Here is a 16,401-nt window from a genome sequence, read left to right as displayed (position 1 = left end):
ACATTTTACGGCACTCAGAAGAGAGCATCCAGTGTGCTGTGAAAATTTTTTTTTTTGCACTACAACGCACATTGCACCAGCATTATGGTGTGAATGGGGCATATAGAAAACAATTACTTTCTATGTGCCTCAGTGGTGACCTGCATTGATCCAGTGTGGAAAAATGCAGGTTATCACACTCTAGGGAAAATCAGCTCTAATGCCCTGTACACACGGTCGGACATTCCGATAACAAAATCCATCGGATTTTTTCCGACGGATGTTGGCTCAAACTTGTCTTGCATACACACGGTCGCACAAAGTTGACGGAAAATCTGATCGTTCTGAACGCGGTGACGTAAAACACGTACGTCGAGACTATAAACGGGGCAATAGCCAATAGCTTTCGTCTCTTAAATTATTCTAAACATGCGTGGCACTTTGTGCATTCAGATTTGTCTACACACGATCGGAATTTAAAGGATCGTATTTTTTTGTCGGAAAATGTTATATCCTGCTCTCAAACTTTTTCCATCGGAATTTCCGACACACAAAGTCCGATGGAGCCCACACACGATCGGAATTTCCGACAACACAATCCGATCGCACTTTCTCCGTCAGAAAATCCGACCGTGTGTACAGGGCATTAAAAGTAAAAAGTTAAGCTACGCAATACTTACCTCTCCTTCAACGGTCTGACATCCCTCGCCGGCATTTTCTACCCAGCTTTTTCTGGCTCTCGGACTGTGGCTCTTTTCATTGGCCTGCACAGGATGTCATATGCCATGTACACACAAGAATGCAGTGATCCTGCTACACAGGTGTCATACCGAAATGTAAACCCAGCCGCACTAATATCTCAGTGTACATGCCAAAGAAGACTATGAGCAATGAGCATGCAGGTTGGTTTCTTTTACTGCAAGAGATATTTCATGCCTCTTCTGCAACAAAGAGCCTGCCTGTTCAGAGTCTTTGAAAGCAGGGCTTTAGTTCCACTTTAAGTAATATTCAAGCCACAAATGTGTATTTTATCACAAATAATGTTAGGATATATATCTCCCTCCAAAGACGCATATTTACCTTTATCTGATGACAGCAATTACTTAGTTTACATCTAGTGCTTCTTCACTGTCTGGGCTGCACCTGTGCATTACAGCCCTTCCAGACTTCTATAGGGCTTTGTCTAGAGCAGGAGTCTCAAACTGGCGGCCATCCAGCTGTTGCAAAACTACAAGTTCCATCATGCCTTTGCCTGAGGGAGTCATGCTTGTAACTGTCAGCCTTGCAATGCCTAATGGGACTTGTAGTTTCACAACAGCTGGAGGGCCACCAGTTTGAGACCCCTGGTCTAGAGGCTGGAGAGGATCAGAGACTATACCATAGAAGTCCAAGGAGCTGTAATGTGTAGGTATGGCCAGAACAGAAAGGATTTGCAGTGCTAGATGTAAACAGTATAACCGCGGCCTTTAGATCGAGGTAAGATTGCATCAGTGGAAAGGAAGATTAAGTTAGGTCAGGGGAAGGGGGGCAAGAAAGATTGGCACTTTGTTTAAGGGCTCGTGCCACCCACCAGCTGCCCATGTGAACAAGCCCTTACTCAGGATCCTGCTGTGAGCAAGAGCCTTTAAAAATGCACTTATCCTTTAAAGCAAAACTAAACCCTAGCATCCTTTACAGCCAAGGAGTCTGACATCTTAGCCAGTTTACAGTTGCCATGACGCTGCACATGTGATCAGCTATGATACCAGCCATTTAAAGCTTGACAGCTCAGCTGAGAGCACAAGCAGCTTTGACAGTTATGATTCATAGCATGTGATGGTTTTGGGAAACAGTTAAAGTGGAACTTAAGTCCTATTCTCAAAAACTGTGAGCAGGAAAGCTCTTTACGTACAGAAAAGTCATGCAACGTCTCTTCCGCAATAAAAAAAAAAAAAAAGATTGCTAACCACCTACTTGCAAGTCTGCTTTGGAATGTGCACTGAGCTGTGCAAGCCAACGTTGCCTGTGTCGAGCGAGTGACCTGTTGTGTTCACGAAGCAGCAGGGCAGCCGATCAGCACAGGGCCTGGAAGGAATAAAGGAATATTCTGGCCAATAAAGTAAATAAAACACCCAAACACCTAACGCACCTGAACGAGTTTGAAAAACATGGCTCTAGGTGCGTTTTTAACATTGCCTTTCTCCTCACAGGAGAAAAGCAATCAGAAGAAACTAGTGTGCATGAGGCCTTACTGTAATTTCCAGCTTTCACAAGGATCCCACATACATATATCCATTTGTTTAACCACTTCAGCTCTGGGTGGTTTAATCCCCTTCATGACCAGGCCATTTTTTTTTGCTACTTAGCACTGCACTACTTTAACTGGCGATTGCACGGTCATGCAATGCTGTACCAAAACAAAATTTATATCATTTTTTTTTCACACAAATAGAGCTTTCTTTTTGGTATTTGATCACCACTGGGTTTTTTATTTTTGAAAAAAAAAATATTTTTTACTTTCTGCTATAAAACATATTCAATTAAAAAAAAAAAAAAAAAGTCTTCACAAATTTTGGCCAAAATGTATTCTGCTACATGTCTTTGGTAATAATAAAAAAAAAAAAAAAAAATCAAATAAGTGTATATTGATTGGTTTGTGTGAAAGTTATGGGCTATATAGGATTTTTTTTTTTTTGTATACTAGTAATAACGGTGATCAGCGACTTATAATGGGACTGCGACAATTTGACACTGGGGGGAACTGACTGCCTCCGACAATAATACAGTGATCAGTGATAATATACACTGTCACTATACTAATGACACTGGCTGGAAAGGGGTTAACAACTAAGGTAATCAAGGGATAAATGTTTACTGTGTGTACTGTTTTTACTCCCTGATTTGCAGGGAGAAAAAAAAAAGTGGCACATCACTGCTGTCTGTAGAGAGCCCTGTGTTGTTTACGTACACAGGGCTCTCGTCTGTCATTGGCTCAGCTGAACAGCAGGTCTGGGCCATAAATCATCGGCTGGGACCCGTTAATCAGGGCTGCCCTGCCACAGTATAAGTACGGTGGACGGTCCTGAAGGAGTTAAAGTGGTAGTAAACGGTTTAAAAAAAACAAACAAACACACACCACACTGGTCTCCCTGTGAGTTTAAAGAGATATTAAATGGCGATATAATAATAATAAAAAAAAAAAAAAAAAACCCCACACACACACACACACACCCCATCCATCTCATACTTACTTGCTCTATGCAGTAGTTTTGCACAGAGCAACCCCGATCCTCCTTTTCTCAGGTCACCTGCTAGCGCTCCAGACCCCTCCCTCCTGCCAAGTGCCCCAAGAGCATGCAGCTTGCAATGGGTTCGCTCCTGACCTGCTACTCTGCGTGTCCACTCACACACAGAGCTGTGGCTTGGCCCCGCCTCCTATCTCCTCATTTCATTAGCTCACTGGCTGTGATTGAAAGCAGTGGGAGCCAATGGCCGAGGCTCTTGTGTTGGGTGGGAGGTGGGTTTCCTGCACAGAGATTTTTTTATGCATGAAGATGAAAAACCTTGAGCCCTTACAACTACTTTAAAGCGGTTCTAAAGTCAGAAGGGTTTTTATCTTATTGAATTAAGATACAAAAAAAACCTGTGTGCAGCAGCCTCCCTCATACTTACCTGAGCTCCATCTCGATGTTGCATGAGCGTGTTGACTGCCTGGGGCCCTCTCTCCCCACTGGCTGAGACAGCAGCGAGGCGCTCCCACTGCTATCAAAATCAGTGAGCCAATGAGGAGAAAGAGGGGGTGGGGCCGAGCCACGGATCTGTGTCTGAATGGACACACAGAGCAGCGGCTTGGCTGCCCTCATAGTAAGATGCTTGCTGTGGAGGTACTCGGCAGGAGCGCCAGCAAGGGACCTGAAAAGAGGAGGATCTGGGCTGCTCTGTGCAAAACCACTACACAGGGCAGGTAAGTAAATTATGTTTGTTATATTTAAAAAAAAAAAATAAAGTGATACTAAAGTCTCATTTTAAGTGATTAAGTCTCGTTTGAAAAAAGAAAAAAAAAAAAAAGAAAAAAAAAAAAAAAACCCACACACAACAAACATGTTATACTTACTCTCCTCTCTTCCAGTGGTTTTGCACAGAACAGCCTGGATCCTCCTCTTCTCGGGTCCCTCCCTCCTGTCGAGTGCCCCCAAGCAGCTTGCTATGGGGGCACCCGAGCCGAGCTGCAGCTCAGCGTGTCCATTCAGACACGGAGCTGCTATTCAGCCCCCCTGATTGGCTAACTGGCTTTAATCGATAGCCACGGGAGCCAATCAGGAGGGAGAGTCCCGGACGGCTGAGGGATTTGAGGACATCACTGGACAGAAAGCAGGCTCAGGTAAGTATTAGGGGGTGCTGGGGAGGCTGCTACACACAGAAGACTTTATCTTAATGCATAGAATGTATTAAGATAAAAAAAAACCTTCTGACTTTACAACCACTTTACCCTATAATATGCTTTGTTGCACCGCATACTAGCACATTATATCAGACTTACCTCCAGTGGCGCGCTGTCAATCGCTGACAAGGATTCCAGCTCTTCCCTGGTTTTCCTTCTGGGTTCATGGGCTCCAGCCGTTTGGCTGATGTGCGATCATGTCACTCCAGCGCATGCACGCAGGAGCCACGATCGTAAACAATGCTCTCAATGGCGTACTTGAGTGTGCCATCCACTCAACAGTGTATGTTTAGGAGATATCACTATACCTCCAGGTAGGCCCTATAGACTTACCTGTAGCTAGAACTGAAAAAGTGGACTTTACTTACAGATTTAAGCTGGACCAATGTAACTATGCCACAAACCTTACCTGGGTCTAGTATCTTCAGAACTGGAAGTGACGTAAGATCTCCTAAGACCCATTTCTCACTGAGGCGCTTTACAGGCAGTTCTGCGGTAAAAATAGCACCCGTAAACTGCCTCTTCTGCAGTCCGAGCGTGAAAGTCTGAGTGGCTTTCACACTGGAGCGGTGCCACTTGCAGGACCAGAAAAAAAAAGTCCTGCAAGCCACATCTTTAGGGTGGTGGAGGAGCGGTGTATACACCGCTCCTCCACTACCCCTGCCCATTGAAATGAATGGGCGCCGCTTTCAAAGCGCCTTAAAAGTAGTGCTAAGCAGGTGCTTTAACCCCTTTTTAACCCCTTCTGGGGGGTTAAAAGCGCCTCGCTAGCAGTGCCAAAATGCCGCTCTAGCAGCGCTTTACCACTAACGCCAGCACTGCCCCAGTGTGAAAGGGGGTCTAAATGAGACACAGAAGAAAAAAAAAAACCCAGACAGTGGTTTACCCTGCTCTATCCAAAATGGGAAAAAAAAAAAAAAAAAAAAAGAAAGGTTTTATCTTTGGATATACTGTACTACGAGAAAATCGGTTAGCTTGTATTTTTACATATATACTAAATTGACTTTTTATCCCACATCTTGTGTGGTAACAAGGCATGTTGACCCTGTGGTGATTTCCTCAGGCCAAAGGCTCTTATTGTACTTCCCATAGGGTCAGTCTGCCTGCACATAGCAGCTGGAACATAGAAAAACAGGTGCACTTGATGCACAGAATACTCAGCCCTTTTCTTTTATCCTGCAGACATATCACAGAACATACACGTCTGAAACCAAAGCATACATTGTAGAAGATATGTTTCACTCCTAAAGCACCATCTTTTTACCCTCAGCCTGTCCCCACCCCCCCTTGATTTCTCTTTCCCGCCCTCTTTCCATTCAACGAGATGGCTGAACCTACGCCAAAAGCGTAGCGTGCGCCATTTTACTACAAACGCTGCGCAACGCCAACGGCGTAGCTCCATACAAACAACTCCGTTCTACGTACGTTACGCAGCGATGTCGGGATTCACGTATCCCAGCTGCGAAAATGAAGGTAACGCGAGAAGAAGCGGTGCCGTTTATATAATGCGAAGGAAATGTTGCCGGAGCGCTAAGCCGGTTAAAGCGGATCGATCCGTAGAGGAATCGGTATTAGAAAGGAGAGTTCTTTTACCGCCAGCTCCTGTTTCCTCTTCACTAGCTCGGCGAGTTCCCGGCGGGTATCTGGAATCTGAGGCGTTGTGGCCTTGTTATGCATCGCCATGATGGAGTGTGGAGAAGGAGGGAGGGGCCTGAGGAGTATATAAACCCGCCCACTTCCACTCCTCTATACAGTGCGCGGACACGGAGTGTGAAGTGGGATGGCGGCTGCTAATCAGTGTGAGGCGCCGCTAATGAGGGAAAGACACGAAAATGGACGTGCAGCAGCAAATATTTATTCATGAATAAGGTCTTCGTTGTGTATTCGTCTACATATGCATAGGTCCCAGCTGTCTCTAAGAGGGGCTGTTCCTGTTTCCAAACTCTGCCCCTCTTTTCTCCTCAGCTGGCTGACTTTTTTTTTTTGTTGTGTAGACCTCTATAAGGGAAAAAAAAATATATATAATTTAATGATTGAAAAGTGTTATGTTCATGTTTATGCGAATGGGTGCGATTCTCGTGAATTTTTCCTGGAGTTCAGTTTAATTTTGCATTGCGTTTTTAAAGATAATTTCTAAAGATGGTGCGATTTTATTGTGTTTTCAGATGGAATTGGGCACAGCTGTGATTCTGGCAAGGAGGGTAAAAAAAAAATCTGAACAGAAAAAAGTATTCGCACACCTCTGAACGCAAGATGCAATTTCAGTGCAGTTTCCACTGATGTCTATGGAGAGGTCTCCCTAACCCTTGAGGTCACCATTAGGCCTCGGGCCCTGGGACCTTGCTACACAGGCAATTAAACAGGTTTGCCAAATAAAGTGGCCGGTGAGTGTATGTTATCCATTCTGTTCAGCTCCAATCAGCAGGGGAACTGCTCACCGATCGGCACAAACTGCTCTGTGTGAAAGGATCCTTAAAGTGAATGTAAACCCTACATATACCTTGTGAAGTGAACAGCCGCAGATGATACACAGGGATGAAACAAATCCTCCTACATAAGTTTTACATGCATATCTGCTGTCTTCGGCTTTATATACTGTTTAGAAAGTGCAGATAATGTTAGAATTTGCAATTCCTCATTCAGCAATGTGAGAGAAGTCTTGGATTACACTGGGAGACAGCTGATTGGAGGAAAGGCACCCCCTCCCCTCCAGATAAGCAGAGACTTTCAGAGCAGTTCTTTAAGTAAAGCAGCTATCTACTAATCTATTTATAGCACCCTCCCTGACACAAAATTCAGGCTGGTTTTATCACGTGTCGGAGAACTAGTCAAAAGTTATCATGCTGATAACAGAAGAACGGAGCAGGAGAAAGCCACATGACTTCGAAGAGAGATAAGAAAACACTGCAGATATGTGCCCAGTTCAAATTTCATGAACCATGTTTACATCCACTTTCATCCTGGGTTCACTCTGCTGCGGTGCAGACACCGCGTGTAATGCGCACAGGAATCGCAGCACATTCCTTTGTGAATTACATGTGGTGTCTCTGTGGTGCAATTTGAGCCATGGATTTTTATGGCTCAAATTGCACCGCATTCACACCAATCTGGTGCAGGACCCTTTTTTTTTGTCCACACCGGATCGCATATGAACACCCAGGCAATCTGATTCTGCAAATTATACTGCGTTTTGCAAACCGATTGTAGTTAACATACACTCCACAATCGGTTCGCGTGGGCAGGTTGCGATTTAGATGCGCAGATGAATCCGCAGCAAATTTCCTGTGACTTCGCACCGCACCTAGTGTGTACCTAGGCTAAGGCCCCTTTCACACAAACAATCCGATCAGGTACCGTTTTTCAGGCGGACCTGATCAGACCCTCCAGTCTCTTCTGTGGAGTGGTGGATGTCAGTGGACACATGTCTGCTGACACCGCCATTCGATCCTGTCCACCAAAAACAGACTGATGGAGGACCTATTCCCCATCCATAATTGTGAAGTGCAAGGAAAATGATAAATGGTTTTCAAAATTTTTTACAAATAATTCTCTGAAAAGTGTGGTATGCATTTGTATTCAGCCCTCTTTACTCTGATACCCCTAGCTAAAATCTATTGGAACCAATTGCATTCAGAAGTCACCTAATAAGTAAATAGAGTCCACCTGTGTGTAATTTAATCTCAGTATAAATACAGCTGTTCTGTGAAGCCCTCAGAGGTTTGTTAGAGAACCTTAATGAACAAACAGCATCGTGAAGGCCAAGGGACACACCAGAAAGGTCAGGGATAAAGTTGTGGAGAAGTTTAAAGCAGGTATATCCCAAGCTTTGAACATCTCATGGAGCACTGTTGAATCCATCATCCGAAAATGGAAAGAGTATGGCACAACTGAAAACCTACCAAGACATGGCCATCCACTAAAACTGATAGGCCGGGCAAGGAGAGCATTAATCAGAGAAGCAGCCAAGAGGCCCATGGTAACTCTGGAGAAGCTGCAGAGATCCACAGGCTCAGGTGGGAGAATCTGTCCAGAAGACAACTATTAGCCGTGCACGCCACAAATCTGGCCTTTATGAAAGAGTGGCAAAAAGAAAGCCATAAGAAGTCCCATTTGCAGTTTAAAATGTCTGAATCCACCCCTCAATAGTGTAGATGAAATAGTGGCACTATCCCCCTAATAATGAGAATGATACAAGCTCTAGTGCACACCCTTATAACGTGAAGTGATATGACAGTGCACTGGATCTCAATAGAATGAACCCTATAAATATGTGTGGGGTGAGTCACAGTGACCACACAAATACGCACCAACTACTGATGCAATAAACATAACATAATATAATACAAAACACCTAGTACACTGTGATAATGTAACCAAGTGGATGATTGAACAAAGATGATCTGACACACAAAATAACTGGAAATACCAAAAAGTGAAAATTGACGAATGTAAAAATAATAATAACAACACCTCGTGATAAATCCGTGAAAGTGGTATTGTGATACCAGCTTAAAGAGCCCCTGATGATCTGGGCTGCACAAATGGAAACTCAAAAGATGAATGCAAAAACTACATGAAATAAAAGTAAACATGAAAAAAAATATATAATATAATATAAAATTTAGTCCACATATGGTGTGAAAAAATGCAGAGAAAGTTCCAAAAGTGAGGGTGCCTCCAATCCACAATGCTTGTGATTAACTTTCCACCACACCTCAGTGCCGTGATTCTACTCCCTTGTGAATTTCAAACTCACCAGCTGTTAAGGCCTCCCACTCTCGTGTTTACTGATTGGTTGCTAGAGATTAAAGAAGATCACTACTGTTCGCTGATTGGTTGCTAGAGGTTAATGCACATCATTACCTCTCACTGAGTAGTGGAGCAATCCCAAATAATTGAGCAAGTAAAGGGGCACATTAATACACATACTACAGGAGAGTGTCAGAGAGTGCAGACATACTACAGGAAAGGTTCAGAGACTGCGGACATACTGCAGGAGATTACCACAGACTGCGGACATACTGCAGGAGACAATCAGAGGCTGCAGACATACTGCAGGAGATTACCAGAGACTGCAGACATACTGCAGGAGACAATCAGAGACTATGGACGTACTGCAGGAGACAATCAGAGACTGCGGACATACTGCAGGAGACAGAGACTGCAGACATTATACAGGAGATGGTCAGAGAACATTCAGCAATGCACAGCTTTACAGTTGAATAACACAGCTCAGGGTTTAAACATTCAGGCATTTTATGGGTGTAAGGACATACCTGGCCAGCCAAACTAACTACATACATTCAGGTGTGTGGGTGGGGCTTCCACTCTCTGCTCTCACTACAACAGCTGGGAGTTCCACTGATGCTTTGTTGGGGGGCCCACGTCACCCGTGAATTGGGGCCCCGATGACAGCTTTGCAGAGTGCACAGAGGACACGGGAGGATGTATTCCCGTGCTAGCCAGCTGAGAGGGGTGGGGCCGGGAGCTCCACTGACCCCGCCCACGTGCAGCCTGTGTACTCGGAATAGTGATGGCTGTGATAGCTGAGGGGGCGGGGCCGGGAGCTCCACTGATGCTCTGACCCCGCCTACGTGCAGCCTGTATACTCAGAAAAGAGCGTCTGTAGTGAGAGCCAGTGATCGGAGTGGGAGTGTCATTGGAGCTCCCGGCCCCGCCCCCGGATCTCTGTATTCACCAGCCAGTATAGAGGGGGAGGGGCCGGGAGCTCCACTGACACTCCCACTCCGATCACTGGCTCTCACTACAGACGCTCTTTTCCGAGTATACAGGCTGGGTCAGAGCATCAGTGGAGCTCCCAGCCCCGCCCCCTCTCAGCTGGCTAGCGTGGAATACATCCTCCCGTATCCTCTGTGCGCGCTGCAAAGCTGTCATTGGGGCCCCAATTCATGGCTAGCGCAGGCCCCCCAACAAAGATTGGGCCCAGGGCAAGTGCCCCGTTTGCCCTGCGCTAAAGACGGCCCTGCAAACAGCCACTACTGACCAGGCATGTCCAAAGTCCAGCCCCCCGGCCAATTGCGACCCGCATTCCAGTTTAATACGGCCCCACTGGTGACTTGGACATATACTGTATTTAGCGGTGCTGCCTCAGAGGGGACGGGACGAGCGCCATCAGATCACATGCAGTGAGAATCTGTTTACTCGGTGGCATCTGTAATAGGAAGTCCTGTCTCCTGGGCTGCCATTAGACAACGGTTCTGTCTATCATAGGAAGCGGGACTTTGTATTAAAGAGGCCGCCGAGTAAACAGGAGATTCTTCTGTATGTAATCTGTCGGCGCTCGTCCTGCCCCCCTCCCTGTCCCCTCTGAGGCTGCATCAGGCTGCACTGATGGCACATGTGAAGCTGCAGATGGGCACTGATTGGGTTGCATTCATGGGCACTGACCCTTATTTTGCTTCACAGTTCTTTATTTAAAATGTAAGTTTTTTCCTGAAATATGCCTCTTAAAGTGAAGGTGCGTGTTATACACTGATAAATACGCTATATCCAAATAACATGCCCGAACTCATCCTTAGTCCTGAGCAGTGCTCGGAGATTCGTTGGGGCCAATAAAGATATGTTTATATCCCAATAACACTCCCCAGCTCATCTCTACACCACACACAGCCACAAAGGCAGAATTCTTTTTGGGCAGTCTATTAGTGCTCAGACGAACACATTAAAGCCTCGTACAAACGATCGGATTGTTGGCCAACAAAACTGTGGACTTTTGTCTGAAGGGCGTTGGCCCAAACTTGTCTTGCATACACACGGCACACAATTGTTGGCCAACAATTACAAACGTAGTGACGTACTACATAATTTTTCAGCTCTTTAGCGCCACTCTTTGGGCTCCTGCTAATTTCAAGTTGGTAGAAGTTTGGTAAGTGTTGATTAGCGCTTTTCAGTTTGTTTCTGAACGGCCGTTCATCAACCAGACATTTTGCGGAAGCGGAGGAGATAACGTGTTATTTATTATTGGCCTTGGGATTTATTGCTTTGACATTATTTTTTTGGTTGAATAATGATTTGATTTGGTATATTTTCTATATTTTTGGATGCATAGAATGCACTTTTTGGTTAAGTTCTATTGGCAGATAGCATGTTTAATTTCATTTGTTTTCTTTTTTTAAAGCATAATAATAAAAAAAAAAAAATTGTGGAGAATAATACTTGGCTATGTGTTTTACTTCAAATGATGGTTTGGGAGTAGGCAGTTACATTTAAAAAAAATACAATGTTATATGTTGTATCTTTGATCTTAAAAACTAAGGGATAATGGTGCTGTGCTAACTCCCCCCCCCCCCCCCCCCGCCAAAAAAAAAAATGTAATATTATTCTTGATATCACTAGAAAAAAAAAAAAACCTTTGAAAATTTGTTTGCAATAATTCCATCAGTATCACCAGCAAAGCAGCTTCATTATTATCCCATTGGAAAATCTGATCGTGTGTACGAGGCTTTAGACCGAATTTTAATGGTTCAAAAGAATGTCAGGCAAAATGGTCAGCCCTCACGCATGTTCACTTCACCAAATCTGGCCCTTTTTGAAAAAAGTTTGGATACCCCTGCCATAGACATTGAGGTCACTCAAGGAAACCTCAGCTGAGGTTAACAATATCTGAGTCCCCCGATTAATATTGGTTTTACTAGCCTTACACAAATGTTTGTATGGGTGACTGCGCAGCTGCTGCCCTGGTTTAGACAACGTTGGCTTTATTTTAAATAGTGGTTGGTGAAGGTCTTCAAGGTTGTTTTGTATTCTACTTTTAATTAAGCTGTGTTTTTCTATTCAACTGAAGTGTGCCACTTAGTGACTACTTGGAGAAACCTTTTCTCCTTTTTTGCGCTGTTCAATTTTGGTCACGTGGACTGCACCTGATACCAATTTGGTATTGGCAGGTGGTAAGTTGAAATACAGGGGGACAATACTGGTTTGGTATCTACTGTCCACCGCCCACAACTGAAGCGGTTAATCCCTGATCCCTTTATAATTTATCAAGCATCAGCGTATACCTGAATGCACCCATTTATGTCTATACGCAGTAACTGGGTTTCCTGGGTGGCACAATATGCCAGAATTTATGTTGCACAGGGTTCACATACCAGTGTGTGCAAGAGGCCTAATTGAACAAAAAGATCTGCTCAAGTTTGTTACTCAAAACTCAGCCCCCCCCACTAGCAATCAAATATCACTGCTCTCTGCATACATCAGTGGCTTGATGGAGTAGTGGCTGCTCCTACCTGAGCTTTGCTGGCGCCTGTCCCCACCGCTGCAGACGCTGACTCCTCCATCTCTGGTGTGCAGCTTTCCACTTGTGGCTTCATATGCCGCTTCCGGACTCCCATATAGTGCATCTGCACCAGACCGGAAGTGGAAATAGGCATCAGCTCCTGTCCTCCCTCCTCCCCCCTTGCGTCCACGCCAGAAATGACGTTTTCGTTGACCCAGTGACCCGCTTTGTCATTTCTGGCACGACCGCCGGCCAAAATGGATCTACGGCTCTCACCGAGCACTAGGAGTGGAAGAGGAGCCTGATTGCTACCGCTGCTGTTGCTTGGGTAGGCCGGGAGGACAGCGGGTCTCTTGTGGAGGGGAAAAAAAAAAGGAAGGGAGCCCCGTCTCCCAGGAGCACCCGAGAGACATTGACTCCCTCCCAAAAGATGTTCCCTCCGGGCCAGAGGAAACACAAAAACTGAGGTATGGTAGGGAGGTGCCTCCCTTTAAAGTCTGTAGGAAGAAGGTGTTTCCTATGGTCCGGTGGGAGGAGTCACTATCTCTCAGGTGCTATCCTGAAAGACACCTTGGGAAATAGAGGCTAAGCTGCTGACTTTTGAATAAAAATATTACAAATAGTGTTATTCAATCAGCTTTGACCCACAAAGTTTACATGCTTGGGAAATGGTTAAAGTGATTGCAAAGTTTTTTTTTTTCTTTTCTTAAAATGATAAAGATGTCATACTTACCTGCTCTGTGCAATGATTTTGCACAGAGTGGCCTGAACCACTTCTTCTGGCGTCCCCTGCTGGTGCTCTCTGCTCCTCCTCCCTTCTTATTGCCCCCCCCCCCATGGCAAGCTGCTTGCTTTGGGAGCACTCATGCAGGCTTGATACAGAGCCGGACTGTGTGCATCTATTGACAAACACAAGCACGACTCAGCCCTGCCCCCCCCCACATCACAGGATTTGAATGACAGCGGCAGGTGCCTCTGAGTCCTGAGAAGAGAGAGAGCAGTGCCGCTGCTCTTGGACACAGCATCTGTTCAGAAAAGGGCAGTCCAGTTAAAATACATTTGACAGACAGATTTCACGTAATCAAAAAAAAAAAAGTTTTGTTTTTATAAGCTGAAGTTAAAAAGTTTTTAATTTTTTAAAACACAATGTATCAATGAACTCTGCAAAGAAAAATGATCACATCAATTCAAACAGTTATCATTGAATGCAAACACCATAGAAACAAGTTTAGGCCCCTTTCACATGGCAAGCCTGCTCGGCTCTGCCTGTTTTCAGGCGGATCCGCGTGGGCCATCCATTGACTCCTATGGGGAGATGGATGTCAGCGGAGATGTGTCCGCTGACACCTGTCTGCCATGCGATCCACTAAAATCAGACGTATGGCGATATGTTCGCCGTCCGTCTGGGTGGATCGGATCAGATGAGATCTGATGAAAACGGACATGCTGTTCGTTTTTGTCCGATCCCCCATAGGAATCAGCGGTGCTCCGACAGGCCCCTCCCCGCTCAGTGAGCAGAGACGGGCCAGTCATCCGCCGCCTCAGCGGAGATAAATGGAGAGATCTGCTGAGCTGGCGGACTCCGCTGACCGGATCCACCTCATGTGAATGAGGCCTTAGTCTGATCAGTTTATTTTACAGTAAGAACACAAAATGCTAAACCAAACCAATAACTACCAACATGTTCCAGTTATTTTATTTTTTTAAAGCAAACAGAAATAATAAAGTCAGCTTTTGGCAGATATAAATATATTTTTAATAGTGGTGTATATGTATAAAAATAAATGTGCTTGCCTGATATCCTGGTAAATAAAAAAAAAAAAAAAAGAATGAAACCCTGAAGATCTGGCAAGAAAAAGTTTTGCCACAGCACATTTAGATTGACCAAGCAAGCCAATAACAATTGCCTATAATGAGGGAAAATAATGTTCTGTACATACAGTATATCCAGAATGCCTCCCGTTTTGGTCAAAGAGCAGACATTTAAAAGAAAGATTCACTTGGTGCAAAAATGAAAATACTGGGAGTGTTTCTTGTATACCAGATATTTACAATACTTGAAACACTTCATACAATATTGCAGGGGCAACAGGGGATAAAGTGGTGTCAGAGTCTATAGCATATAGTATATTTTCTGTGACTAACACAACACTGTAAGAGAAATAGTTTCATAGGATTACCATCAGAGATTATGTACAACTTTAAATTACCATACACTCCATCATACACAATCTTGATCAGTGCTACCAATTGGTTTCCAATGCTGTCCTCAGAATACACATCAAAACTGTCTGCAGTTTTGACACGAGTTGGGCTTTTTAGCTCTGGTTCACATTGCACCGATTTGGCATGTCAAATAGGCAGCTATTGCCAGCAATGGCACTGTCTGAAAAGCGGTGCGACACCGCAACGATTCCTAAAAGTAGCTGAACTTACACTTTAACAGTGGAGCAAATATGAAACATTAAAACTGCAAACAATAATTTAAGACCAAATATCCAACTTGTTGCAGAAGGCCAGCTTTGACTGGTTCTCTTTTAGACAGCTGCTTTAACGTGAACCTGTTTCTCCAGTAAATATCCTGCTTAAGGACTGGTTCACATCAGATGCAGTTCAATATGTTTTGAATCTGGATCAAAAATACAGTGTTTTTCATGTATTCTAAGGGGCCTAGTTCACACCAAAGCAGTGCGTTTGATCGCAGTTAAAAAGTAGCACATGCTGCCTTTTTTCTGTATGGAACACAGCAAAAACGCACCAAATGCATCAAAAACACACTAGAATGCACCAAATGCATGGAAAACGCACTGGAATGCACGTTCTAAATTGTGCTAAAAAAAAAAAAAAAAATGCATTTGGAATGAAGAAATTGTGTCGTGAACCAACCATAAGAGCACCATGTGTTGCATTTCATTCGTCAAAATGAAATGGTGAAGAAACATTTCAACTAAGTTTCCCTACCTGCCACTCCCCCCAACCCACCCCCTACTGAGCTCATCTAACCCACCCTCACAATCAGTGAACAATTAACGCTATTGAACAAACACTGCAAAAGTTAGACATTTCACTAAATGTCTTAAATCTCTGTTATCTCATGCAACCAGACATCGTGAATCTCATTCTGTGTACTTCTTGACACTTGGGCGGTTTTGGCTTCCTCTTTGCATCCTGTAAACTTTCAATGTGAACTTGAATGTAAATAGTTTGGATAAACATTTTTAGTACTAGGTAGATGGGCTATGTTACCTGTATGCATCTCAAGATTTACATTTAAATCTTTCTGAACTGAGCTATTCATTTCAAGCGACAGGTCTCCTAAGATTTACATTTCATTAAAGATTCTAGGTATATGACTGTATTAATTCAAATTCATGTTATCGAGTCATAAATTATTAGTTTAGACTAGAGCATCCTAAATCCAGCAGTGATAGCTTTCAGTGTAGGAATCCTAGCATCAAAAGTTATGCATAACCCAGAGGCTTCCTTTGCATTACCTTAACAGTACTTAAAGCGGTAGTAAACCGAAAAGCAAACATTTATCATTTTGTACCTTACCCATTCTTAGATGTGATGGCTGCATTAGTTTTCTTAAGCTTTCTTTCCTTTTTTTTTTGTTTTTGTTTTTTTTTTTTTATCTGGTGATTCTACAAGTCTGTTTTTCAAAAGAACAAGCTCTCTTGCATATGTAGCAATTAGAGTGTTGGGACAAACCATTTACCACTGACAGGGGTGCTTATTTATTTGTATACAAACTTTATCCTAAAAG

The 16,401-nt window shown here is 44.1% G+C and overlaps 1 protein-coding gene across 7 annotated transcripts in view; it reads right to left on the bottom strand.

Annotated features, from left to right (window-relative positions):
* The window catches only part of MEAF6 (MYST/Esa1 associated factor 6), a 58,460-nt gene extending 52,318 nt beyond the window's left edge, over nucleotides 1-6,142 (bottom strand). For all 7 annotated transcript variants that reach the window (XR_012241673.1, XR_012241674.1, XR_012241672.1 and 4 more), the window contains exon 1: nucleotides 5,993-6,142. Coding sequence is in view for 2 of the 7 variants with exons in the window: in XM_073615526.1 (XP_073471627.1) it covers nucleotides 5,993-6,082 (90 nt within the window). In the remaining 5 variants the exon portion in view is untranslated. The remainder of the gene's footprint in view (nucleotides 1-5,992) is intronic.
* Nucleotides 6,143-16,401: the final 10,259 nt, after the last annotated feature.

Source organism: Aquarana catesbeiana, linkage group LG02 (assembly GCF_042186555.1).
Source record: "Aquarana catesbeiana isolate 2022-GZ linkage group LG02, ASM4218655v1, whole genome shotgun sequence".
Classification (NCBI taxonomy): Eukaryota; Metazoa; Chordata; class Amphibia; order Anura; family Ranidae; genus Aquarana; species Aquarana catesbeiana.
This window is presented reverse-complemented; position numbering and strand designations above follow the sequence as displayed.